The 27876-nt window shown below is 38.6% G+C and overlaps 1 protein-coding gene across 10 annotated transcripts in view; it reads left to right on the top strand.

Moving 5' to 3' along the window:
- The window catches only part of ERC1 (ELKS/RAB6-interacting/CAST family member 1), a 277525-nt gene that overhangs the window by 89200 nt on the left and 160449 nt on the right, over positions 1 to 27876 (top strand). For all 10 annotated transcript variants that reach the window (XM_030959956.1, XM_030959958.1, XM_030959955.1 and 7 more), the window contains 4 exons: positions 13284 to 13421; positions 14943 to 15083; positions 16170 to 16310; positions 26857 to 27050. In XM_030959956.1, the coding sequence (XP_030815816.1) occupies positions 13284 to 13421; positions 14943 to 15083; positions 16170 to 16310; positions 26857 to 27050 (614 nt within the window). The remainder of the gene's footprint in view (positions 1 to 13283; positions 13422 to 14942; positions 15084 to 16169; positions 16311 to 26856; positions 27051 to 27876) is intronic.

Here is a 27876-nt window from a genome sequence, read left to right as displayed (position 1 = left end):
TTGCATAACTTGGCCATTTAAGAAGAGTTGCTTATTTCTTTTGGAATGTAGAGATTGCCTGTACTAGAATGTAGCCATAGTTGAATGGGTATTGGACCTCATGATTTTTTTTATTTTCTGTGACTGTTTTAGATGTGCAATCACCTTTTCTGGTGACACTGACAAGGAATTGTTTGGCGTGGTGCCCAAAACTCTGCTATCCTAAATTGTTGCTGTTGAAACAAAAAATTATTTAAAATGCACCTTTTTTGGGGGGGATGTCTCTGGATTAATTGACACAGACCACCTCTTGCTTTGCTTTATGAACCATTATTTTTGTTGTATTGGTTAAAGCTGATGAGTATACTAAAAAGTATACTAAAATTATACTTTTTAGTCATCCAAAAATCAAGGTGAAGAAAGTAATAGAAGTTTACTGGCTGATTAGAGATCAGTTAAATGACACAGAAGAAGATTATGAACAGCAAAGATCTGAAAAATTAACATGACAATTGGCATCATCACTGATACCCAGTAGGCACCAAAATACATTTTCTGGGTTGCTGAGGAAACCAGATGCTTCACATTTTAAATCCTGGAGTCTTTCCAGTTCTAAGCTCATACAGTGATGCTCCTTGCTAGTACCTTTATTTTAGACAAAAGAACTAGGGCATATGCTAGAAATTTGGAAACTTTGGCTTTATGTCTAAAAATTTAATGCAAAAACTTAGTTTTATAGAGCTTTGGGATTATTTTTTTCTCATTTCATTTAAAATGGATCTTGCATAAAATCTCATTTTAAGCTGTTAGAACTCAAAGCCAGGGGAGAGCATCTTTGAAAATAAAATAGGGACCATACTGAGCAAATTTGAAATCTGAACCTGAAAAACATTAAATGGTGCTTCATTACTCTTTTTGCTATATCTATCTGTGCTGGTAAACAAGGATGAAAAGAAATGAGAAAAAAAAATCAATATTTTGCAATCAAAGCATTTTAGGGAAATGGCATTTGGGACAAAAGATAAGTAATAATACACTGAAAGAAAAAAAACCAGGGAATCAATCACCTCTTGCTTTGGGGGTAGGCCATGTTTTGTCTTGGAGAGGGGGTTAACACTCCCTTCTTTGTGCAATGCAGCTGCAGGCAAATAAAATGCAAGTTTTAGTGTCTGAACATAGCAGTGTTTTTGGCAGCTTCCCATGCTCTGTGTGATAATTGACCTGTGAGAAAGGAAGAGCCCAGATTTATTTTTTTCTTTGGTGCCTGTGCTTACTTGTTTAGCTAGAATTTGGGAAGGTTTCAAATGTTCTTGCACTTTTGAATAAGAAGCATTTCCTTTCTCCACAGAAGATTAATGTCCTCTGCTTCCCAGAAATCTTAGAAATCAGAATAAATATCTTGTGTTTAATGATTAGAAATACTGTGTGGCAGGAGAGGAGGACAGCAAACAAAATGTGTAACTCAGTTGTTTAAAATCAGTGGTGCTCATAGTTGGTTTAGTATTCCTAACTTTGAAGTGCAGTGTTTGTACTTTAAAGTTTATTTTCCTTCTATTCCCTCATCTCTGAAGTAGGTTTACCTACTCAGATAGCTCCTCTCCCACAACCCTGAGGAGATGAGAGAGCTCAGAGAAGGAACTGCATTTTCAAAGATCTAATTCAGTTTATGGTAGTTTCGTCCAAGGTGTGACCTTGAACTTGCCAACCAAGCTAATGAATATATGGTTTTTTAAGAATTCATGAAATCCAGGCTGGACTTTGAGACATGCCTTTGAGCTCTCTCAGCTATGGCATTTAGTGCTTTAAAGTGCCCCAGTGTCCACACTGTAGGCAGTGGCTTGGTGATACCTGCAGTGTGTCTGAATTTGTGTGAATTGTACAGAGAATAGCTCAGCAGAAGGGGCAAAGACTGGCCCAGCGAAGATGGGCTGCAGGTTCATTTACAAAGTGGGTGTGCATGTGCTCTCCTGTTTCAGACTGGATGGTTTTTTGCCTCTGTAGCACTCCTGTGGGCAAGCTTACCTGTTGCTTTTGAGACAGAAATTATACTAGGCTGGTTTGAAGGAGAAGTGTGTTTAATACAAAAAATTCTCCCTTTTATAGACAGATTCGACACATTCTACTTGATTGGTTAACTAACGAAAACATTTTCTTACAAACAGTCTTTAAGAACAGAAAAACAGAGTAAGAAAACAAGTTGTTTATACTAACTAGTTATTTTTGTTTCTGCAACTCTTTAAGAAGTCTTACAAGTCCACTGTGAGAAAATGAAACCTGTTTTTTCACTCTCTGACCAGGCTGTTGTATCCACACTTATCCTCTGCTTTTCATGTGCTTGAATCATGGGCATTTAAGGAGGAGTAGCACACAGGCTCAGCTCATCAGCCCAGACTCTGCAGGGAGGGCAAAGTGGATTTGCTGCACTTTCTGCTCAGCTGGAGTTGATGAAATAGTTCTTGTTTGTTCAGGAACTCAGGACCTTATCCAGCCCAGTTACAGGATATTTCTGTAAGTCTCTGTCAGAGCTGCACTTCTGCTCTTTTTACTCCAGGTCTCAGGTTCTAAACCCAGTTCAGAGATTTCAAATGCCGCAAAAAAGACCAAACATCCCCACAGGGCTCTGTGTCAGCTTCTTTATTAAATCTGACAGACGTGACCTCAAAGATGTGTCCTGGAGGGCCATGGGGAACTTGTCTTTCTGTGTCCCTGAAGGGATATCAGACCTCTTCTGCTGCTGCTTTTTCTTTCATTCAGACCTTCCTGTTACAGCCTTGCTGACGACCACTGGACAAGACAAAATTGCAATTTGTGCCTTTTTGAAATTTCTAGAAACCATTCTGGTTTATTGGTTGTCCTTTGTGTCCAAGATGCTACAGTAACTTCTCTTTTCACCAGTGTACTTTTAAAATTGCTTTACCATGGGGGGGTGGGATTTTCATTGACATTCATAATGTCAATAGTATTATCTTCAGTTAGAAGAATAATAGGAAATATTAGACAGGTTTTAATCCCTCATCTCTCTCAAAATACTACTTGTGGTAGCAATGAAAGTGCCAAAGAAGACTGGAGAGGCTTCATTATGTAAGTTCAAATTCAGCACAATTCTCCTGTGAGATTTTTTTTTTTCATTCCTGACATCTAGGTAGATTAGTTGTTTAATTTCCAAATGGAAAATTAGGACACAACACAGAATTTATTTTCATTTTACAGTGAGCCATGACCCCTTTCAGAGTAGTATTCTTACCCCTTTGTTTTGACTTTCCAGTTCTTTGACATTCCATTAAGACCTTTCAGAGTAATTGCAGCCCAGCTCAGGTGACATGGCGTGTTGTGGGTTTTTTGGGTTTTTTTTCTTCCATGAATGTGCAACTAATAAGATTATATTAGGGCAGGAGAATAGCACAGTTTCTTCATATCACTTTTAAGCTCCTTGCTAGTTCAGTTTTGAAGGTGGCTTATTACCATAGAGAGTTTGTTACAGCAGCTTCAGGAACAGCCCAAAGATTTGGTATCTTTGATTCCTTTGAGCCATTTAATAACATACATTTTTTTAATTGGAATATGGATCCTAAAAGGTCCACAAGCTTAACTTGAGACAGCATTTTCCATGGCAGATAGGGCATAGTTTGCAGGTGCTGGTAGAGGTGGCAGCGTGTTCTCCAGGGACTTACCCAAGGAATATACTATTTATGCTGTCACAGTAATTTTTAGTGCTACTGCAGCATCTATTGGCAGAAAAACCTACTGGATTCAAAATAAGGTTTTGTGCCTGCCTATGTTATAATTTAGAATTTTTAAATTGAGGATATGCTTCTTTATTTCTATATTACGGTTTTTTTGTTGAGCATTTTGTGGTGCTACAGTAAAAATAAAAACATCTGGATTATATGTAGCATATGTACCTATATTCCCAGGTGTATGCTAATACTCTTTTTAAAAAATCAGATGTTGCTCTGTGTGAAAGGTAGCAAGTCAATTTCTTATTTTGAGAGCTAATGTAAGGAATACTCTCTGCATTTATATTGATGTGATTAAAGAATCTTGCCTGTTGACTTTAGTAACTAAAGTGCTTGATGGTTTTTTTTCCTGAAGTAACCCTTGTAGATGAGTAGGCTCACACAAAGAAAGCAAGCAGGCCTGTGAGGTTAATGAGGTGGGTTAATGAGGTAGTTCAGCTATTGCAGCCAGGTGAGGAAGAGTTTTAAACTGATGCACACTGCTCTAACAGTGTCACACAAGATTGATAGCAACAGCTCATTTACAAGAAAACTCAACTGCAGTTTTGGTATTATCTGAAACCACAACTCGGCAAATTTGGCAAATCTGTCATATATATGGAAGGAACTTTCCTAGTATCCCTCAAAGAGGAGAAGTCACTTTAATATTAAGTGCTTCTTGGGCCTAGAGATAACCTCTTGATTGGCAAGACAGGGCATTACTCGTAGGTAATGCTGGTTTCTTGGAGGGGTCTGGGAATACAGCCAGCTCTGGGGCCCCTTGCCTTCATTACGAATTAAAAGTGTAGTTTTTTTCTGGCAAGATGAAGCTAATAAGCTTTGTTGGTGCATTCACTGTCATGCAAGACAAACAACTTCCCCATGATTGAAGAGGCAGGAAAAGCAAGGGCATGTGCCACTTTTGAGGTTGCTTACATCAGTCTTCCTCACATGGCTTTTCACCGCTCTCTGGGTTGTGAGGCTTCACAATTTCCAGCACTTTGGTCACCAGGCGTTTTCTGCCCCTGGGAGTTTTGTCTGAGCTGTGTCTGGAACAGACATTAGTGATCGTGTTAGTCAGCTTAGGGATCTGCACTAGAGCAGGGAAGGAGTAATTTGTCAGTTTAAACCAATGGTTTCCTGGATTCAGGAGTGAATTTTGAACCCACTATGCCAAACAGCCTTTAAAGCTGGGTCTCTGCACAAATTTATACATACTTTAGGATTTTCATAAGGCACAAATATATTAACAACTTTGAAATCTGTGATTACACCCAAAGGGTAAAAAAACTGGTCAGCATGGAGTAGAGCCAGCAGAGAAACTGAGGTCCCTTTGTCTGAGGACAGCATGGATTTGCTACTTAAGATGCTCCTCTGCATGATGAAGAGGTGCCAGCAAATGATGGTACTAATTTAGTACATTAGGTTTTAAAAATTTTTAGGGGTTTATGAGTATGGAGCAGTAACTAATGTAGAGTTTGATATTTAGTCACCCATCATGGTGTTCTGAAGTAATTCTGTAAGAGCAGAGATAGCTAAATACTGAAAAATGCACACACACACAAAACCACACACTCATATTTAGTATTTACAGTATGACTTCCTAATCCCTTGCTATTCATCAGTCCATATCCTTTCCAGGAGAATGAAGCAGGACAATCACAGCTGACTGGCCATGTTGTATACTGGGATTAGAAGCATCCCTCCTTTCCAGAGGTCTTCCCTCAGGGTAGAGGACAGTTTTACTCTACAGTGTATCTTTGATCATAATAAATCAGTGATTTGGGCAATGTAATTCAGTGGCTGAATTGTAATTTAATTTAAAGTCTTTGTTCAAGTTGTACAGCCTTCCGCTTGAGTGAGCCTAAATGATAATGTAAATGGAGTTTAGTTTGCTGTGAGGATTTCCTTTATAATCAGCATTAAATCCCATGTTCCCAACCTATCCCTTGCTCTGCCTCAGTGGTTGGTCTTTTCTGCTCCCTGATTTCCATCCTTGGCTTTCTCCGTGCTCTGAGGAGTTCAGCCTTTCCTCTCTTTGTGTCTTTTCTTGACCTTTCTTTCTGCTGTGAGTGTGGTATGTAGCACTGTACTGTGTGTCTCTAACCAGGAGATACCATATTGCAGGATCCCTACTCTGTGTAGAACCAAAATCTCAAACAAGTCAGGAAAACATCATCAGCATTGCTGAGTAACAGGGATCAAGTTGCCACAGGGTGAGGACTGTTTGTTTCACAGTAATAATCAATGAAATATGCACATGGTTTATCTAAGTAAAGAAATTTAATTGTTAGTTTAGAAACGTTTTCACTTTCCACTTCTAAAATGTTACTTTAAGTGTGAACCTTGTGAACCTTGAGATGTTCTGAAAGTAATGTCACAACTTGTTAGTTTTATTCTGCTTCTTACAAAACACAATATCAGATCTAACTTAACAATTACTAGGTTCAATTTTTCTCCTTGTTTATCAGGCTTGCACAATAAAATACTTTTGATTTTTCTTTTTTTGAACATTTGGGATCCATCAATATGAAATTATTCCAATTTGTAGTGTTTATGTTTTCTCTGTAATGAGCTTTCCTAAGTCAAATCTGTGCACATTTTTGTCAAAGCCTATTCAGAGACTTGGAACAGGAGTGAGTAAATGTCCCCAGAATAGTTGGGTTTTTAATCCTTTTGTGCTTGGTAGGTCATAGGAGTAAAACTTTGGAAAACACAGCCTTAGAGATTGCTTCATAATTCAGGACACAGCTGAAAGGGGAATTGGCATGATGTTATTCTGTGTGATTAGGCCAGGATTTCAACAAAATGGATGTTATTCATAATTAGATTCAAAAATTAAAAATAAAAAGTTAGATCGGGAAATTAATTACCAAGTTATTTCAATTATGGTTCTCAGTATAATGACATTTTAATAAATATGAAATAAATTAATAATATCTAAATTTCATTGAAGAGGAGCAGCAGAGTTTAAACTGTTTTGTTTTGGTACATGTGATAGCAGTGTTTTGTTTTGAATTACTTGTGGGAATGCAAGTATCAGGCTCAAGCTGGAACCAACAAATGCCTTGATGAACAGCTGAGGTTGAAATCTGGGTGGTGGATAATGGCTGCAGTCTCTTACCTGATGAATACCAACAAAAGGGGTTGCTCAGAGGAGCTCTGAGATAAACAAATGAGAGAGAATTTTGAATGGCTTATGTAGTTAACCCTACATAACCAACCAACTGGCTCACATATTGCCAAATCAAATCTCTTATGACCAGGTTTTCTACTTCTGTTATTTGATGGCATTTTACATAAAGTATTGTCCATTCATATAATATCTGTATGCCCTGAGACCCAGGCAGTGTCAATGGGCTGGGAAGAGCTGCTTTGCTTTGCTTTCCCTCTCAGCTCAAACCCTGCCTTGGACTGGCCAGAGCCCATGGTAGGATTTGGATTCAAACACTGCTTTTAACTGGGTCAGGCTATTGATATTATTGAACCTCCTCAGAATGATGCAATTCCACAGCTAAATTTAACTGGTTTACAGCTGTCTGAGGATGTGAGTCATTGCTAATGCATAATATTTTCTAGGCAGTGCTTTGCAACTGAGACAGTGCTTAAGAACAACATATACGTTGGCTCCCCTGACAATGTGAATTTCAGTGCATTTACCAGCTCAAGAATCAGTTTTAACTCTTGGAGTCCTAATTTTTTTTTTCCCCCCCTGGTTTGAATTGTGCTGGAGTATCTTTAGAAGCTTGTAAGAAAACCTTCTCTCAGTATCAGTTTTCAGAAAAAGCAAACTTTAGTGACAGGATTGTGTTAGGTTTGAAGGAAATTCAAGCTATTTATTAGCAGAAGAGAAGGTTTGCAAACATGGTAGTAACATTCTGAGAATATGATTTGAAAGATCTGCTTTAAATACTGCTTGTTATGGGGAATGTGACAGTACAGAAAAAGCCTTTACTATTGAGAAGATATTAGAATTACAATTCACTTTATGCTGACTGTTCTTAGTTCTGCTTTGCAGGGATCTGTCAGCAAACTGGTGCTACCAGAGGTTGGCTGGGCATGCAAAAGAAGGGAGGACAAAGGAAAACAAATAGAAATAGAGTTTATTTACATAAACATACATTAACTGTTTTTCTGGCTGGTATAAATATACTTACAAAGCACCCTTATGTGAAAAGGCAGTGGAAAGAGAATAGTCTGTTGGATCATTATCCATTCTTTGTTGCTCTTTTACTAGAGGTACAAAAAAATTAACTGTCTGTACAAGTTAATATTTCTTGAATCAGCACTTCTTCCTTTTCTCAAAGCAACCCGATTGCAAGCTTAGGTCAAGAATGAAGCATTAATTTAATGAAGTGCCCTTCCTAGTGAATACCTAGATTTTTTTTCTCTGCCTGCAAGCTGCTTCCTTTTGAAGCAGTAGCAAGGTGTCTGTTTGTGAACCATTTATTTATTTGACAATTAAGGTTTTACTTTTAAGTAGACATCACAAACCTAAATTCTTTGTCCTTTCTAAGCTGCATAGCAACAAAGTATTTTATTTGTAAAGCTAAACTTTGTAGATTTTTATGCTAATTTCAGAGACTTTGAAATGTTTCAAAATCTCCCACCATTTTAAAGTCAGCAACATCAGGACATTTCCAAAGTGCACAATATTCCAGTGTGATGCTGCAAAGGCAGTAATGTTCCAGGAAAGCATTGAAATAGAGGAGCTGTAAAAAGAAAAGTTTATTGGGAAGCAAAATAAAAATTAATCCAGTGTTCCCTGGAATGGCTTTTAGTGTGATAGTTCAGGAACAAGAATCTCTGAATATAAATTGACAACAATTTGATTATATTCATATAAATTGGTTGGATCTAAAAGTAAAAAAAAAAACATATTGAGTGCAGCTGAACTTTGGAAGAAACTCTGATTTGCATTTGCCAAAATCTTTTTGAAAAAAAGGGAAATTGTTTGATCTGTCCTGAACTTCAAAACAAGTTAAAAATCTCACCCTTGCTAGAAGACATGCTTTGCCTAAAGCTTCACATTGTTGCTAGTCTTGGGAATTTAACCTTTAAAATTAATAGCAGGAACGTTACTTTCAGTGAAATGATTTAGTTCAGTGCTGTGAGTGATATTCACTCATGTGACAGACCTTGCTTCTCACACTCACAGAATCTGTTATTGCTCAATTAAATACACATTTTTGCAATTCATGCAGGACTGTTCTAATGGTACTTTTGCAGGATTTGCAATAGGAAGACAATTGTAATGGTGAGGTTTTCAGTGTGACATGGACAAAACTGGAGCTTAATCTTAGAAAACTCCCCAGTAATATCTGCTTACATACTTCCATTATGTTCTCCAAAACGTGACTTTCAAAAATATAGTAATAGTTTTAAATCCAATAGTACAGCTTTCTTCAACAGTCTCTGAGTGCTTAAGATGATCTCTCACCAACCTCTTTCCTTTTCCCCCACAGCAGTATTTTTTAAAATATATTTTATGCAATCATGTCTGTTTTAACTGTTATGTTGTCATTTTGATTTTGACGTGAGCCCATCTTTTTCAGCTTCTCAAATTCTGTGGGACTCCAGCAATTCAAGTATGACTGTAGGCTCTCAAATTTTTATTATTATATTAGTAATTTTACATTAAAGGGAGTGGTGTGTCTTGACCTAGACAGAGCTGTAGCTGTTCTATCCTCACATGCCTGCTTACTTACCCACTCTCCCTTCCAGAAATGCATCTTTCATCCCCATGGTAGTATTCCTGATGTGAAAGAAACATTTCTGCCTGTGGTTGGTGATAATCCATCATCTCCTTGTGGTCATTTACCCTGGAGCTGGGGAGACCAATAGTGCCTTTACAAAACCAAGGAAGAACTGTTTGGAAAAGTAGCAGCTTATGTGAAGTTGTTGTTTATTTGGATGGCCGTGCCACAGGAATGGGAGCAGAAACCTTCTGAAATCCCTCTGATTATTGAGATCCTGTTTACATTGCTGCTCCCCCCAGGGGAAGGCTGGGATCAAAAAAGTGGAAGGCTAAACAGAGCTCTGAGATGCTCTCCTGCACAATTGCTCCTGTGCTACTCTGCAGGAATACTATCAAGTGTTAAGTTGATTGTGGAAGGGGTTTAATGACCAGTTCACAAACCCACTCCATTTATTCAGAAGTCACTGATAGAATAGAAATTGGTTTTGAAGTGTTCAATTTCCTCATGCCCCAGGGCATGGCAGGAGGGTGGACACTGTCTCCATGGAAGAATTTCTTGGCTGAAGCATGATACACAGTATCTAGTAACCTCTAACCAGAGGAATCTGGGAATCCAGTGGCCTTGATGGATATTTAACTAGATGTGTTTCCTTTGAATCCCTGGGCTGTTTTTAATTTGCATTTGCATGGGCTTTTCACTGAGTCTGTATTTGCAGGAAATAAAATGCTTCCTTGCCTTTGGAGCAGAATGCCAGAGGAAGCTTCTCTTGACTCTACTCAGTGCTTCAGGGCTCAAAGGCAAAATAATTAGTTCCACACAAATAAGAATAAATCACCCAAGTTGAAACATGATAGTGCCTGATGACTGGTAATGTTAGAAAAAATATTCCAATAAATCATTATTGGTGGGAAAATTGGTGTGCAGAGCAGATGATGCCAGTGTAGCCGTGTGTACCTTTACACTAAGAATAATGTTGTTAACTTAGCCATAGATTGCTGGCTTTACCCTGCAAAATAAGTAAATATGGCAAGAAAACAAGATTGTTTAGCTATTAAAAATAGTATATACTTTTTATTTTTTGGTTTCTTTAGAAAGATGGTACAGTAATATATATATTACTATATACAAGGAAAATATATATATATAAAGGAAATATATAAGGAATATATATCCTTTATATATATATTAAAAATATATATATAAAGGGGATATATAAGGACTATATATCCTTAGGTTTTTGAAACATATCTGAGAAGGTTTATCAATCCTTGGGCCTCTCTGTGTTCCACAGGGCTTGGAGATTCCTTTAAGGTTTATTTCATCTTTTCTTGGGTAGAAAAAAGACCCTATTCTGGTAACCTGTTTTATTTTCATCAGTTATTTGAGCATTTGTTCAGAATTGGTTGTGGGGTTTTTTTTGTGTATGTGTGTTTTGGGGTTTTTTTTGGGGGGGGTGCTGGGGGTTTTTTTTGTTAGTTTTTTTGGGTTTTTTTTGTTTTCTTGTTAGGAATGTATTATCTATTCTTTTTTTGGAAGAATTCTCAACCTACTTGCAAGGACACAAGAGCAAATTTCTTCATTAAGTAGCTATATGGACAGAGTGGAGACTGCTTGCTTTCTTCTTCAGGTGGAGAAGGTATCTCATTGTGGAGATACTTTTTATTTGTTATAGTACTGCAGATTTAAGAGAAAAATGGAATAAAGGCAATTTATTGTTGGGTGTGATTTCATAGGGAAATTTTGCGTCTATTATTAGAGAAATATTTCAGTTTTGACACATAATGCCAGTTGCAGTTTTCTGTAGTGTAAGGGCCAGGTCCTTCAGTTACCTGACCCTGCAAAAGGCACAGCTGGAGCTACAGAGGGATTTTTAGGTCGTGCCTAGATATGACTGGGAATATTTTGGAATACCTGCTATTCCCTCAGTGATAACAAACCCCACCATTCATTCCTCCAGACTGAAAAATGTGCATGTAGACTGAAGGAATAGACAGGTTCACACTTTATACACATCACATTTTTGGTTTGGGGGTTTAATACCAGAGGGTGTAGCTGCAGTGGGGAGGTGCAGCAGTCATAGGTAGTGCTGTTATCTTACTCTGGCCACAGCAAACAGTGCCTTTGAAACATGAAAATGCACACTGGGCTCGTGCAAATAAATGCTTGTGCTACCTTGGTAAGTGCTTTAATATGTGCTGAAGCAGAATTATTTAGCTGCCTTTGCTGTGTGGTTTGCTCCCAGCAGAAAGTCACTCTGCACTATCCCCTCTTCAGCCAGCCAGAGCCTTTGATGAGCATTTCTCCTCCAGAAGTAAACAGGAGTCTAAGAATAACTCAGCCCTCTTTGTAGTGTATTTTGATGGTTAGCTGTCCAAACAGCCAGCCTGTCTAGACAGCTGATTGCTCTGGGAGCTGCTGCAGTCAAAAGCAGCCACTCTTGGGCATGCTGGCCCCTGGGCAGCCCTGCGTGTGGGCACCAGAACCTTTCAGGCAGAGCTAGGGGGGTTCTTTCTGAAGCTCCATGGGCTACAAGTGTGTGCTAACAAGGCATTAAACAACTGATATGAGTGTATAAAAAAGGAATTTTCAATTCTTACAGTTAATTTCTGACTGCCATGATATGTCTTTGGTTGTGATTTCTTGGTGGCCTTAAATTTTGTTTTGTAGCGTTGTGCTCAAATTCAGTTTTGAGCATAACTTTGAGGTCTAATATTTTTTTTTCTAATAGAAACAAATCATGAATCTAAACCAATCCCCATGTTCTACTGTGTTCCAGATGTAATTTCAATACAGATAGCAAAGGTAGTGGTGCATGTGTCACAGAGCCATTTGCTCTGTAATCACAGAAACTGTTTTTCCAGGGTTGGAGAGTAAAACCTGAGTATAATTGCTGTATTTCTAGTAACCAAGCAGCTGCTAACTGCTGTTCAACAGGTGAAACCAAAGGCTAGTTAATGCTTTAGATTATCATTATGAATGATAGCCTTTGGTAGCCTTTGGGGTTGTCTGGTTGCAATATTTCTTACAAATGTCTTTGAAAGAGTGTTTTGCTACAAGTGTTCTGGAGTTGGGTACCTTACGTGGCACATGTCTTTCATTAGTTTATAATGGGCATTTGCTGATGCAAGAGGAACTTGTCAGAACAACACAAGAGAGCAACTGAGAAATCTGTGTACACTTTACTCCTTTGTTGATAAACTTGTTTTTGACATGTTATCATGTTAATGTGGCTATTTCTTTTGATGTGTATATGTGCATGAAAGGGGGTTGGCATTAGGTCTTCTGAGTGTGTCAAAAGATATGTTCAGAACTGCTAAACAGATGAAATTCTATATACACAGGAAAAAAGGCTGGTACATTTTCCACCCAGGGAACGGCACTTTGTGATACTCCATCACAAAGCAAGCCAGCTACCATGTAAGATGAACAAGCAACTTGCCAGTGTAGCAAAAAATACGATGATACCGAAGGAAATACCTAAAATAATTCTTCTTCACCAGTTTTTAATTATCAAGTGCCTTTTTTAGTTTACGTATGCAGTAAGGTTTTTGTCAATTTCTTTCCTTCCTTAATGTGTTTCTTTGTTAATGTGTTGATCATCCTTCTGTGACACAGTGCCCAACATCCTAAGAAATTTGGAATAATAGCTTTTCTTTATGCTGTTCTTGTGAATACTGTTCAGACTTGTTTGCTCTGAATTTATTCCTGACTCTTGGAAAGTTTACTGATTCCTTGTTATTATTTGATGGGTTCGATTGCATCATTTGTTGTTTTGAAGTAGGATTATAAGAACTGGGCTTCATTTGCTTTAAGAATAATATTAATCATTTAATATACCCTGAGATGGTTCCCCTTGCTGTTGTCTTAAAATTGACTTCTTTCGTTCAAGATCGAAAACCTTCAAGAGCAGTTGCGAGACAAGGAGAAGCAGATGAGCAGCTTAAAGGATCGGGTGAAATCCCTGCAGGCTGACACCACCAACACTGACACTGCCTTGACCACGCTGGAAGAAGCGCTGGCAGAAAAAGTGAGTGTGGGAAGCACCGTGAGTTCCCTGGGGAGATCCTGCTGCTGTGCGAAGGCACGGTTCCTGATCCTGTTCCTGTTCCCGTGCCCAATCCCGTGCCTGATTCCGATCCCATGCCCAGTCCAGTTCCTGTGCCCGTTCCCATGCCCGATCCTGATCTAGTTCCTCATCCTGTGCCCGATTCTGTTCCTCATCCCGTGCCTGTTCCTGATCTCGCATCGCTGCCCATTCCCGATCCAGTTCCTGATCCAGTGCCGGATCCCAATCCAGTTGCCAATCCCGTGCCCGTTCCCATGCCTAATCCTGACCCCGATCCATTTCCTGATCCTGTGCCCATGTTCGATCCCGGTCCAGTTCCTGTGCCCATTCCCGATCCCAATCCTATTCCCCATCACGTGCTTGATCCCAATCCCATTCCTCATCCTGTGCCCATTCCCGATCCCCCACCCCTGTCTGTTCCCAATCCCTTTCCTGATCTTGTTCACGTTCCCCATCCCATGCCCAATCCTGATCCAGTTCCTGTGCCCATTCCCCATCCCGTTCCCCATCCCGATCTTGTTCCTGATCCCGTTCCCCTTCCCGATCTAGTTTCTGATCCCATTCCCAGTCCCAACCCCAATCCTGTTCCTGATCCCATGCCCGATCCCGATCCAGTTCTTGTGCCCGTTCCCAATCCCGACCCTGATGCCGTTCCCCATCCCGATCCCAATCCAGTTGCTGTGCCCCATCCCGATCCCCATCCCGTGCCCGTTTCCCTTCCCGTTCCCGTGCCGGGTGCGCGTCCATAGCGGAGCGGCCGCGGCGGGGCCGTCCCCGCTAGAGGGCGCTGCAGGACGCGCCGGTGGGGCGGGCACGGCGGCGCTCCCGGCGTGGGACCGCAGCGACGATCCCGATAATCTGAGTTTTTAACGCTCGATTTTCGGGAGATAACTGCCTCAGAGACAGACCGTCCCATTCTCTTTGGTGTCACAGCTTCTTGGGAGAACTATATATGTTTTTTCATTATTCCCAGAGGAGCTCCTTTAGTCTATTTGGTTCTATGAACCATGGTTAAACTTTACCTGAGGTTTGGGAATTTGCTTTGCATCCTTTTAGATTTCAAGATATCCGAAGCTCCACTGATATCTGGTGTATGAAAAAGTAATTTTGTTGCCTTTTCTTGCTGTATATAAATCCCAGTGTCATATTGGCATTATACCCCTCCTTCTCTGAAGAACCACTGATGTAACTGTACATTTTAGAAAAATAAGATTTAAATTATTTCACAGCACTGTGAACATTCAGATATCCAGACATTCACAGTATTGAATCCAGTATTCACAGTGCTGGTGTTTCACAGCAATGATTCCACAGAATTCTCAAGTTTTCTCTTTCTTGAGGATCTTTACAACTGTAAAGAAAAGAAAACGGCAATACACTCCTTCTCCTCGTTTCAAGCGTAGCAGAGGTGTTGTGATAGGAAGCCTCAGAAGCTGGATTGACTAAGAGGGATTTCCTTCACAAAGTGCTTTCTTTTGTCAGGAAAAGACCATTGAGCGGTTAAAGGAGCAGCGTGACAGAGATGAACGAGAAAAACAGGAAGAGATCGACAACTACAAGAAAGACATTAAGGACCTGAAAGAGAGAGTCAGCATTTTACAAGGAGATCTCACAGAGAAAGAGGTTGACCAGCAACGCGAATCTATTGTGATGGAATTATTTGTTGTCTCTGTTTGTGTTACATTTGAGTTGAAGGAAACTGTTCCTTTATAGTAATTGTCTTTCAACAAAGCTGATCTGGTAGAGTACATCACTGGAGAATTTGCAAAGCATCAGTGTTTCAGAACCACCTTTTGAGGGATAGCAGCCATCCCCTTGTTTGCAGCAGTTAATCTTGTTAGTAGTGACTGACTGCTGGTCAGTGTGGCATTGACTGAGCTGTGCTGATAGACAGGGGAAGGCTGGGATCACGCTTGTCCCTGTCTCATTGTAGGGAGGAAGGAGCAGAATTGATCAAAGCTGTGGGTGCCAAAAGCATGAGAATAATGTTTGTTCCTTTATGCAAACAACACAGCCAATTCTTTAGACTCTCGAGTATTTTTTTGATTAATTAGGTTGATTGTTGGTAATGAGCCAGTTGGCTAGACAAATTACCTTAATTATATTGGAGAAATATAAATGTTCTCTGTTCCTCTCTTGTGTATTTGCAATCTTTTTTCAAAACTTAGTCATAGTAAAACAACACAAAAATATGTACCCAGAAAGTACTAAGAGTTTGTCTACATGGAAATCAGCATTTGACAGGGAAAACAAAAAAAAGCAATCACAAAAGAATTTAGAAAGAAAGAAGCTGAGATATCTTTTGAAGTAGGGTGGCAGGAATCATTTTCACCCCGTGGAAACTGTATACAGAAATGCTTTCAACTATCTCAATGGCCAAATCTTCTAACCACATGTGAGTTTAAATACAATTTTATTGAAAACCAGTTTTTCTTAAACATGACTGTCACTGGAGCACAAGTTCCAGTTTTACAAATTGCTTACAAGAAGTTTACATCTTTAAAAACTATTTTGAAATTAATTTAGTTTATTTTGATCCAGAAAGCCTGAATTAATTCAAGCTGTCTTAAGTCAGTGACACAAACAACCTGAAAAAGTTGTTTTCAGTTAGATCCTGTACATAGTGTGAAAGGATCGGAGGAAAATAAAGACAGGAAAGAAACTAACTATTGCACTTACTTGATAATTATTTCACATCTTTTAATTTAGACATCATTACTGGATCTTAAGGAACATGCTTCATCATTAGCTTCATCAGGGCTGAAGAAAGATTCAAGACTCAAGACACTGGAAATTGCATTAGAACAGAAAAAGGAAGAATGTTTGAAGATGGAAACACAATTGAAGAAGGTAATCTTAGTGCATTTTATGTATGTGTTGTAAGCATACAGTTCTAAACACATTGCCCATGTCTACAAAGAAAACTTGGGGTCTTAAGAGCAAATTATTTTAATTTCTTTTCAGCAGTAACCATGAAGATGTGTCCATGCAAAACATATTACAAGCTAAGCCTATCAAGCTTAGCTTGATTACAAGCTAAGCTAAGCCTAAGTAACTTTCAGACACTTGTGCTGTTTTGATTTCACTTACATGCACTAACAGAGCTGTTGGCTTTTTTGTTTACAGCTACTAAGAGTTTGAGGCTTAGACTGTTTCAGTGCAGCTTGTAGGAGCAGTTGTGCTGTTAAATTGATGTAACAGCTGAAAAAAGAACAGCTAAACATTTCACATACCAATTATCAATGCTTGTAGGAGTCAATGTGATAAATTCAGGTGCAGAATTGGCCCTGCAAAAAAGCAAAAAAAAACAAATGAAAAGAAGATGCTACCTGTGAAGTGTGTGATTTTGAGTCATCAGTTCTGACCTGTTTAGAATTCCTGTTGTGTTGGTGTTACTGCACCTGAGAGCAGTGTAAATGAAACTCTGTGCATGCATATCTAGGCCCACGTTTGTCCTGCTTCATTCTATCACACCAAATCAACTGTTCTCAGCATCAGCAGAGCTCAGTAGCAAGAAAAGGCAGCTATACACATATAATTGGTCTCCCAGGCTGTTTTCAGTGGGCACTTCTGAAGGACCTTTCATTGAATTCTCTGCCATGAATTGCAGTTTCACCCTGTGTTGCTGGTAACGAGTTGACAAATCTATCATTGCTAAGATTACCCAGAGATTGTTACAGCATCTCCTCATCCAAAGAAGCTACCTAAATCATGGTCAGTTCTACAACCAAAAACTAAATTGGTAGCCTACCATTACCTATGTGGAGTAACTTCCAGTTACTAGAGAAAAAAAGTAACTTCCAGTTACTAGAGAAAATGTAGTTAACATTCTCTTAAATATGTTTTATTCCTATAGTAAGTTTACATATTTCTTTAATAACCTTTTTTCCCAGCTGTTTTGAATGGGTTTTATTCTAGCTTTAGTGGGTTTTATTGTAGCTTGCACAGAAGCAAAAAAAAAAAAATTTTAAAGGCTTTCACTTTTTAAATGCTTTGCAGATATTTATTCAGGTGGTTTGACATTTTCAAGATAAAATAAGAAATAATTATGACATAATCCAGCTCCATTTTAAAGCTTCTAAAAACTCGTTTTTACACCTCTGCATTGTTAACAATTGCAAATAATTGTCATAATTAACCTTAAAACTAATGGCTACATAAGAGCGTTCATTTAAAAACTGAATTAGAAGTTCATTCTCTTGAGGTTTATTACATTATCTTAGTGCAGATTTGCATGCGACACATGCAGGAAGGAAGCTCTCATGTAGCTCCTTCAGAGTAAATGACTAAAAGCTTTTCCTTTTGGGTTCTTCCCTCACAGTTTGAATGGAGATGTGTCTAACATCAGTCTTGCTTCCCTTGCTTCCTATTCCCAGTGAGCAGTTTGAGTACTTCCAGTAAAACCTGGTAGCCCTGGAAGATAAGAAGCTGGCAGAAGAGGCTGAGCTGGACTACTGTTAAGCCATCAAATAAAAAAGACTTTGGTAGTCCTTACAAAAAACTCTTGCTAACCTGCAAGCAGTGAGCCTCAGAGAAATCATGAACCATGCAAGCTTCCCTTTCTTCTGTAAAAGGGAATTAACTTTACACTAAACAAAAATATTAACCAAGCAGAGTGCAAGGGTGCTGAAAAGTTGTTCATATTGATTTTAATTCCATGTCACTCTCCTATGTCTCCCTTGAAGTATCCACTTCTTGTTGCTATTCCTCTTTTCACTAATAAGTGTTTTATGTTGATCTTTGGCTTAGCACCTGAAACTGCAGTGTTTTTCATATTGGAGTTGTTTTTTTTCAAATAATAATACCATGGTTATGCAAATATGTCTGTTTAATTAGTCTGTATTCACTGCCTCTGTGCTCAGTTGTCATCCTGCTGCCAGCAGGAGATGCAGTGGGAGATTCTGAAATCTGAAAGCAGCTCATAAATCCCTGTTGAGTTTACATGGTGTAGTGTCTTCATTTTGGCTCAGATGGAATCATTAGAGGCAAATAACACACAGGATGTTCTCTCCCTTTTTTTTCTGTGAAGTGCTATTATGCTCTGTGGTGGTTTTTCTTTTCTTCAGGAAAATCTTTGTCCAAACTACTATTTTAATGTATTATTTTTTATAGTGAGAAGCTTTTCCTTTAGTTTTTATTTGTCAGGATACTCTCTTCCCAGCATTTTCTTTCTTGTCTTTCCCAGACAATATACTTTGTTTCATTTTGTTTTTCTCATCTGGGAGAGACCAACTAATAGAAATTTTTCCAGGAAAGATGAGTGGATTTTTGTTCATCTTCCATTTCCACTGCATAGTTTTTCTCCCTATAGATATACTCCTTATTTTTAGGGAGGAAAAAGAGTCAAAACCATATGTTAATAAACTTCCCCTTGCTGCAGTTCTAGGAACTTTTCACCAGAAGAAGTTAGCAGTGATTCCTTGCCAGGAAAATACCTCTACCTTCAACAAGCTTACTCAGAGGTTGTTTTTTGAGGTTCTTTTCCTGCTCTGGTGTTCTTTCTTCAAATTCAGGAGGATAGTACCTTTCAAAAAAACAGGAAAAAAAAACTTAATGAAGTGTTGATCCAAATTCTGTCTTTCCCAAGAATTAGCCTGGCTAGTCTAATGCAGACTCTGCTGCTTTTTATTTTGTGAACATGGATTTTCTCCCACAGTTGAAAATATTACTGATAACATTGGTAGATGAAGCTGGTTTTTGTTCTCAGCTGATAATTATTTTTTTTAAGAAGGGACAATAAATGATGTATTCAACATAGAAAGAAAAAGGCTGCCAGGGAAATCAGGATTTCTTGTTACAATAAAAGCAAAAAGGAAAAGTCTGTTCAGCATTCAGATAGTGTCAGTTACTGAATTAGTTTTCTGAACCATTCAGCTGTCTTGAAATTGATACAAAGGAAGCACTAGGAATTAAAGTCGTTTTCAATCTGTGAAACTCATCTGTAAACCCAAACAAAGAACTGCATCAAATATGTGGGGGCTGGACAAATCTGTTAAACTGAAATAGTCAAGATAAAATTTGGAACTTGCATGAGGGTAACTCTCCATGTTTCTCATGTTCCAGAAGCTGGTTAGTAATGCATGCTAAAACCACTAATTAAGATTTTGTCATCTTAGTAAATTAATGTTGCAGTTATTATTTTAAATTCTTTTCTTGTTACATCTTTTCTTTTTCTCTGTCACACTATTCCTATCCCAAATTTTCTCCATCTTTTCCTATCTTCTTTCTCCCTTTAGCACCCTGAAGTTATATTGAGTCATCCATCCAAGCTAGTAAGTTCCCTGGCAATCTGAGGGGCTGTTGCCAGCACATTTAATTTTTTGTGTTGCATGTGTATTCACCTGTGCTTTTATAGTTGGGCAAACACAGAGTGTATTGGTAAATTCCTTTGGTATAGTGGGTATGGGTACAAACAAAAAGCAGTGGGATGTCAGACCAGTCGTGTTCCAAAAAAGCTCTCTGAGATGTTTTTGCTGTTTGACTGCCTTGGCCTAACTGCTTTTATGTTTGGACAGCTTAATATCGTGTCTTGTGTTTTGTTTCCCTTTGCTGCTGGTGCTTGAAATGTCCTGTAGCTTTTCTGTCATCTCCATTGTCTGTGCATTTTCAGAGCAAGAAGGTGGAATTTCCATGCAAATCAAGCTTCTTGTGTGAAAGCGTTCTGTAACACTGGGCACAGCAGCACATTAGAAATAACAACTGAGTTGCAGCAACTGAAAGATTGCTTAAAATCTTGTGTAACCATTCAGCTCACTGGTACTATGTCAGTTTAATTTTGGATCCTATTTCCAGCCTCCTGTTTGATGTCAAAGAGCACTCCTGTCAAGGAGTGTTTGTGTAATAATATCTTGACACTGTAAATTACGTAATCCAAGGTGGTTTTCATCAGAGATTTCTTTTGTGGCTCTGTGCATAAAAAATGCTGTTACAGAACTTTTTTGATACCTGTGTTACTCTTGGCAATGTTCAGGGTAAATGGAGTTGTCTATCCTGACAGTCATTGTCTGAGGGTCAGAAAATTTCTGGGGCTTGCAATTGTTCCATTTTTGTGGCATCCCATATCAGAAATTCCTTAAACCTGGCTAAATAGTGTCAATAAGGACTTGAGAAAATGAGATATAGTATGAAAAGATTGTACTTGGTACAAATAGGCAGAAGAGTTTGTGTCAGGAGAGCATATTCTCTACAAAATCTTTAATAGCATGCAAACTTTTTGAGACCCATTATTCTGAAATCAGAACATAGAAGATATTGGAGCAAACTGTGTATTTTATTCTCCAGTATGATATAGCAAACACACAGGATAAGATAAAGAGGGTTTGTGAAGGCCAGGTTGGATGGGGTTTTGAGCAACCTCATCTAGTGGAAGGTGTCCCTGCCCACAGCAGGGAGGTTGGAACAAGATGATCTTTAAGGACCCTTCCAACCAAACCATTCTGTGATTCTCTGCTGGCTTTTAATGTTCCATTCTGATGATCTCAGCATCATCTCATATAGTGGAAAGTTGGAGAGGTTTTCTCCCTGATATTCTTACAGCTTAAAAAAAATTAACCTTGCCTACTCTACCCCTCCCAGAAAAACTTGTGAGATAACACTTATTTTGAAAAACTAAATACTCAAAACTCAGGAAATGGCCAGTGTCACACTGTGTGGTTTTTCTCATTTTTCCTTGTGAGGTATTTTGTATAGCATTGCATAACTAAATTATTGTCTGCTAGAGTCTTGCTGTTTTCAATATTGCATGACAAATGCTCCAAGAGTGAGGCAGATATACATGAGAGATGATAATCGTCCAGAGAAATAAGATGGTAAAATGCTTTTTTAATAGCAGGAAAGCATTGAGTGAATAAGGCAGGATATATTTCCATTTTGCCTTTTGCCCTGCATAACAGGTTTAATAATGCATCCTCATTTCCCACTGGTGGTGTTAAGGAGTGATTAGTTGTGATTAGCATGACAGAAAGTGTCATGGTAGGGGGAGACATTGTCACAACCTGACATCAGGGTTTCATGGAGCAGAGGAAGTTTTTTGGTGCCCACAGCTCTTTATGTGTGCTATTCCAAAGACTCCACATCCAGATTTGGTTGGCTATGATTGGTTACCACCCAGCTCACCTGGCTAATAAATACCTGCTCATGTTCATGGTAGGGATTGGCTCTCTGTAGCCAAACCCCTCCTCCTCTTATGAGGCATACAGACCATCTGTACCCTGTCATAAGAAAGAAATTTGGGGAATTATTTCTTTTAATGTCATGTTGCAGTTAAGAATAAGCAGCTTATAGAGCCATACTTTGAATATCCAAAAACTGGTACTAAATGTCTGTTCTTTACTTGTGTCCTGATTTTGTAAGCCTGTGGTCAGGTGAGTAAGGGTCAGATCAGAGGAGGCAGGTGGGGGTTTAAAATGCATTTACAAAGAGAGATGTCCTGTGGGCATTTCCCTCTTGGCTTTGCCCACTCTGTGCTGGGCTGAATCCAAAGAGAGCAAATGGTTCATGTTTAATGACATCTCTGGGAACTTGTATCTCTCTGAAGAAATCACTTTTTTAAGGAATGGAAATTGCCTCTCTTGAGGTGTCTTCCTGTCTTTATGCTCCTTCATAAAGAAAATAATTTGTTTATGAATTGTTTCCAACTAAACACTTGCTTAATCAGTGTCAAAAATTTGCAGATCTATTAACAAAGATTAACCATGTAGAGGTGGTTAAAAGACAGCAAATAACTCTGTGACAGACTCAAGTTTACAGTACATAGTATATCACAGAATTTCCTGAGCCTTTTACTTCCATTACTGCCTTTTCAAAAAGCTTTTTTACAGTTTGGGGTGTGTAGAGTCTTGGAACTAAAGGAGGAAAAAGCCTGATTTTTTTTTAATTTGCAGTTCTGTTAAAACTAATAAAGGCATGATAGAAGACAGCACAAATGTTTTATCAGTTGAATTTCTACCTTTAGTACAGAAGATGGGTAAAGTGTGTCTTTTGCAGTAAATAATCATAATATATTTTTGTATTTGTGTGTGCATTTACTATTTTTAGGAGACATGAGGCTCCCTTGGAGGTAGGAGGGTGGATTAAAATGGGATTTCAGGTTCTTGGGAACTTTTACTTCATGGCCAAAAGTTCTTGGCAACATTTGTATGTGAAATGTTAAACTGAATTTACTGTCTCAATTCATAGGTAAAAGTAGAAAGTGTTTGCTGTGAGTTATTTGCTGTTTGATTTAGTTAATATTTTAGGAATATTGATTTGGAGTCTTGGTCATAATGTTTGGAATTTTTATTTACATTTTAGAACCTTTAAATTAGGTCTGTGCTATTGTTATTTTCCCTGTCTCTGGCACACTTTAAGCTGTGTAAGATTATCTTACCTCTTAAAAAAGAGGGTTTTGGCACAAGAAATATCAACTTAGAAAATTATTTTTAATGTGTTTTGTCTTCCACTCCTCTCCATCTGTAAATATTGGTTATTTCTATGAAACATTGGTCATCTTTGTTTTAGCTGTAGAAGTTGGCTTTGTCAGCTGTTTTTCTGTGGAAGCAAGAGAAGTTAGAGTACATTTATTTTGTTGAGGAACAATCACTCTTTCTTATGTTCTGTAGGTACCCTGAGCAGTCACCCCATCACTTACCACTTTCCAGATGGGAAATGAGAGCAGGAAAGCAGAAAGCTGTTAAACCACCTCTTCCTTTATAGTCCCTCTTAAAGACTGGGAGAACATATCCAGAGTAGTAAACTTAAACTATTCTCAGCCCTGAACCACTTAGAATTTGAAACTCAATTCACACTGGCAAAGATTAATACTGAGCAGATGAGCTCTGCTAATAAAAGCAGAGCTTAAGAGGGTGCTGCTTTCTAGCTGAAATGTGACTGTTTCTTATGCATCAATGCAGAATAAAATGTGTGAGTTTGGCTGTGCTCTTTAATTCACCTGTTTGATACCACACAGGAGCACAGAGAGCTAATGCCAAGGTCAGGGGTAACAACTGAAGGGTGTAAATAGCCTCTAATCAGGTAAACTCAGTGATCTGCAAAGATGAGAGAGTGCAGTGGTCCTTTCACCCCTCAGCAGGCTGCTTTCTACATTTATTTAATTTTTGGTCATACTTCTTTTATACATTATCACATTTGTTTGTAACAATATTAAAATTACAGATTTACAAATCCTGTATCAGGCAGAGATGGAATTCAAACTTATGAAGTAAGTCTCTTAATACAGGAGAAACTATTGGTGCATTTGTCACTTATGTCGGTTCTGCTTCAAAAATGAAATTACTACTTATTTTGGAATTTCTGTATACCTCTGATGGGCAAGTTGTATGTAGGTTTTTTACTGTGAATATAGGAATTCATTTTTTGTGTTTTGCTTTTTTGGTTAAAGGGGAAAAAAAAAACCAAGATTAATTATTTTGCATAGGGAAGGTAGCCAATTTCATCTGTTCCAGATCTTGATGTGAGTTTGTGGGAAAGCTCTAAATGCATTGGTTTTCTCTCTTATACAATAAATGAATCCAGTAGGATTTTAGATACGGTCATGAAACACGTATTTTGTACAAAACCCACAAAATGGACCAAAGTCACTCAGTCAGTAACTCACAGTGCAGGAAGTGGTCTCCAGTTTACAGCATATCACATAACATTCTCTTTGTGTTAGGTGAAAGTATCCATACTTATGTGCATTATATACAAATAACATGTGTTACATGTCTTAACCAATAATTTATGTCCTGTAAATAGCCCTTTGGTTCTATAAGAACCAGACACACTGACTTGTTGGCTAATTCTCTAGAAAAGAAAATTTATTTCCGCTTCTCAGTAGTGTCTCTTGGGTTGTTGTGGAGATGCTTTTATTAGCAGAGTAAAATAAATCAGGACTGTTCTGACAGTCAAATTGCATTAGGTCTTATAACTTCTTTTGAATTAGTGAGTTTAATAAGCCAGGCTAACAGCCTAACTTTGTTTTCTTTGAAAAGAAGTTTCTTGATTATCTGATCATGTATTTTGGATGACTTTAAAGAGCCTGGAGGAGTATTTGTTAAACAATTTGAGATGTTGGAAACATACCTAAATCCAGTACAGAAGAACTCAGGCTCTGTCTGGTGAAAACTAGACTTAACTCTATACACAGAGTCTCTTAGGAGAATACTGATGCCCTCAGTCGATGGATAGGTGACCCCAAAAACAGTATTCCCAAGTCCCTGTATTTGGGAAAGAAGGATTGGAGGGGGTTTTTTTTGAAATTTAAGGTGTAGTTGAAAAGGAAATGAAATAAAATATTTCAGATTTCCTCAGGCTGGAAATCCCAAAAAAGCATTTCAGAAACACCCAGCAATGCTGGTTCCAAAGCCAAATGTGTCCCCTGGTGCTCACAGCTGCTCGTGGGGCTGACACACTTGTCAGTCTCACTGCTGCCACCTCCTCCTGGAGTCTGCATCCTCTTGGCAGGGCATTAATTACACTTCCACTTGCTGTGGAGAGCCCTTTCCAAGGGTGTGTGATTTGAAGTGCTTGTGGGGCAGTAAGGAATCTGGAAGCAGTGACAGCCCTAACTCCAAAAGGCTTTGCAAAGCCTCACAGGGATGCACTTGTGGCCAGGTCTCAGCCAGAAGCCCAGATGCACAGGGTTTTCAGTCTCACAGTTCAGTGACACAGGAGTGTCAGGGTTTCACTGGAAAGTCACTGAAAAGCAGGGAGCCTGTTAAGTGTTCCTAAATGCATTACCTCAGGAAAGGGTTGGTTCCACTCTTCCATGATTTTTGGTTATTGGGCACTCTTGCTGACATCTGCCTGGGAGACCTGGGGCATTTTTTTCTAGGATAAAATACTGTCCAGCCTAATCAGCTTTCTGGAATTCTTGTTTTTAAACAAAAGAAAACCACAACAGCTTATTATTGACCTTCAGACAAGAGCTGTAGGGCTAAGGCCCTGGAACATGAACCTTTCCTTTGTTTGGGAAAACCAGATCCATCCCAAGGTCAATCCCATTAAAGACAGGCATCAAGAATTTCCACAGTCCCATAATATTCTGCTCCACAAGTCTCCTGGATTCTACTAGAATGTGGCCTTGGCTCTAAAGAAACTAATTAAAAACTAGACACTTCAAGGCAAAAATGTTGGAGTCAATGAATGGATATTTTCCTCCAGTCTTGTTTTACTGAATAACTAAACAGATTTAGCCAAATGTAATTTTGCTAGTTGGTTCTTTGGAAGCAGCAGCTTTCTGCCTTGAGTTTTTTACTGCTGTAGTACTCTCCAATTACCTTTAAAAGCAGCAGAGTCCTGTACTATCAGATCTAGACTTAGTGTGCTTTGGAGCAGAACATTGGCAGCTTGTAAAACAACTTTCCACAGCTGCACACAGAGGGGAGAAAAGTCTGTAGTCTTATTTTCTGCTGTAGGTTTGTTTTGAGAAGAGCAAGGCCTGGGCTTTTGCAGGCAATCCTGATCAGCAGAATAGCTCCATCAAACTTGCTATTCACTGAAGCAATTTTGAGCAATTCTGAAACAGCTTTAATTGATATGAAATTGCATTTGAAGATCCAAGAGCAGAGGAGCAGGGTGAGAGAAAAAGAATAGTCCTTAGTCTGCTGGTTTAACTTCCAGCATTAATGCTGCATTCTTCCTGTCTGTTTAATGCTTGGGAGTTATTGAATTAGGTTTACTAATAAATTAGTGATTTTTGTAACAAACCAAGCCATTAAAAACCCTCCCCAAACAATCTCTTCATTGGGATCATGTCATCCTCAGTCCAGAGGTACTTTTTGGCCCAATAGCCTGATTTTGAAAAATGTATTTCCTAGATAACTAAGCAAAGATAATTTCAGTAGCCATACTCATAAACCCTGGTCTGTGGAGCTCACAGAACTGGGAAAGGCTTGAGCACATCAGCACCATTTGTGCAAAGGTCTGACACATTGCATAGTGATGTAGTTATTGAAGGTTATTAACCTGTGGTTTATTTTCTAGAATAAATAGGTTAGAAATACCTTAAATAACTGAATCTATAAGCCTATCACTGTTTTATAGGTGTACTTTAGGAACTGTTACACTCACATTTGCTTTTATTATTTTTTTTCTTTCAAAGAAGTTAACACTTTTTTTCATATTTGTTTCTTTTTTGATTCTGTTTCAGATTAAAAGTCATGTAATTTTTTAGGCTGAATTTGAAAAACGAAATTTCTTTGCACTTTTGTGTTTCTGCAGAGTATTTCCCCATACTTAAAAATAGCATAGGCCTTTCATATTCCCATGTAATAATTAATAATTCCCGTGTAATAATTAATCTTGCCATTTTGAAATAGGTATTTAGATAGCACCTTGGAATTGTCATGGATGACATTTTGGAGTTGTCAGAGCTCCCTGTGAATGAAGTGGTGTTTCTTGCACCTTTTTGTCACAGGCTCACGAGGCAACCCTGGAGGCCAGGGCCAGTCCCGAGCTGGGCGAGCGCCTGCAGCAGCTGGAGCGGGAGGTGACGCGCTACCGCGAGGAGTCCGGCAAGGCTCAGGCCGAGGTGGATCGGCTCCTGGAGATCCTCAAAGAGATGGAAAACGAGAAGAATGACAAGGATAAGAAGATAGCAGAGCTGGAAAGGTGAGGATGGTGTGAAAGTTAAAAGAAGAGTAAAACAAAACTCGTATTAGTATGTTAGAGATGAGTTGTTTATCTTGTCTTAAAAACCTTAAAGGTGTATGTTTTGGAAAAGTCTTTTAGTCTACTTAGAATTTTTCTTTCTTTGGTCCTTTATTTTGCTACATTGTTAGGAAAAGGGTGTCTTACCATGTGCTTTTTCTTACCTGGCTACTCAAAAAATAGGCCTGATACAGGTAGAACTAGAAGGGTAGATAGAGATAGAAGGGAATGGAGAGGGCAGGAAAAGCTGCTGAAATTCCGGTGTGTTTGTAAAAGAGTTTGCTGTTTTGATACAATAAATTCCTCAGGCATGGCTTTCACAGAAACAAATAAGAAAAATGCCTTTTCAGAGCTTGTGTTACTATTTACTCAGGTTCTTCAGGCATGGCTTTCACAGAAACAAATAAGAAAAATGCCTTTTCAAAGCTTATGTTACTGTTTACTCAGATTCTCCTGACAAGTGGCCTCATAACTCAGTACTGGTAGGGATACAGATAAACTTTGGCCCAAGTGAAGCCTGATGAGCAGATTTGCTTTTGTTCAAGCAAAACTGGATTCAGCACTTTTCAGCATTTTCCATCTTTCTCATCGAGCCAGGAGGCTCAAGACTATAATGTCCCTAGAAAAAAATTGAAATTTATTATGATTCCATGACATTTGTATCACAAATATAAGTAAGAGATCATGTGAAAAACCTGAATTAGATTCTGTGTTCTGTCATTTTTCTCATCTTACAGTAGGCCCAGAGCAAATTTCTGGGCAGTAATACCTGTTTGGGGTTTTTTGT

The sequence above is a fragment of the Camarhynchus parvulus genome, chromosome 1A, assembly GCF_901933205.1.
Source record: "Camarhynchus parvulus chromosome 1A, STF_HiC, whole genome shotgun sequence".
NCBI lineage: Eukaryota > Metazoa > Chordata > Aves > Passeriformes > Thraupidae > Camarhynchus > Camarhynchus parvulus.
The sequence above is the reverse complement of the archived record's forward strand: the minus strand, read 5'-3'. Positions and strand labels throughout refer to the sequence as shown.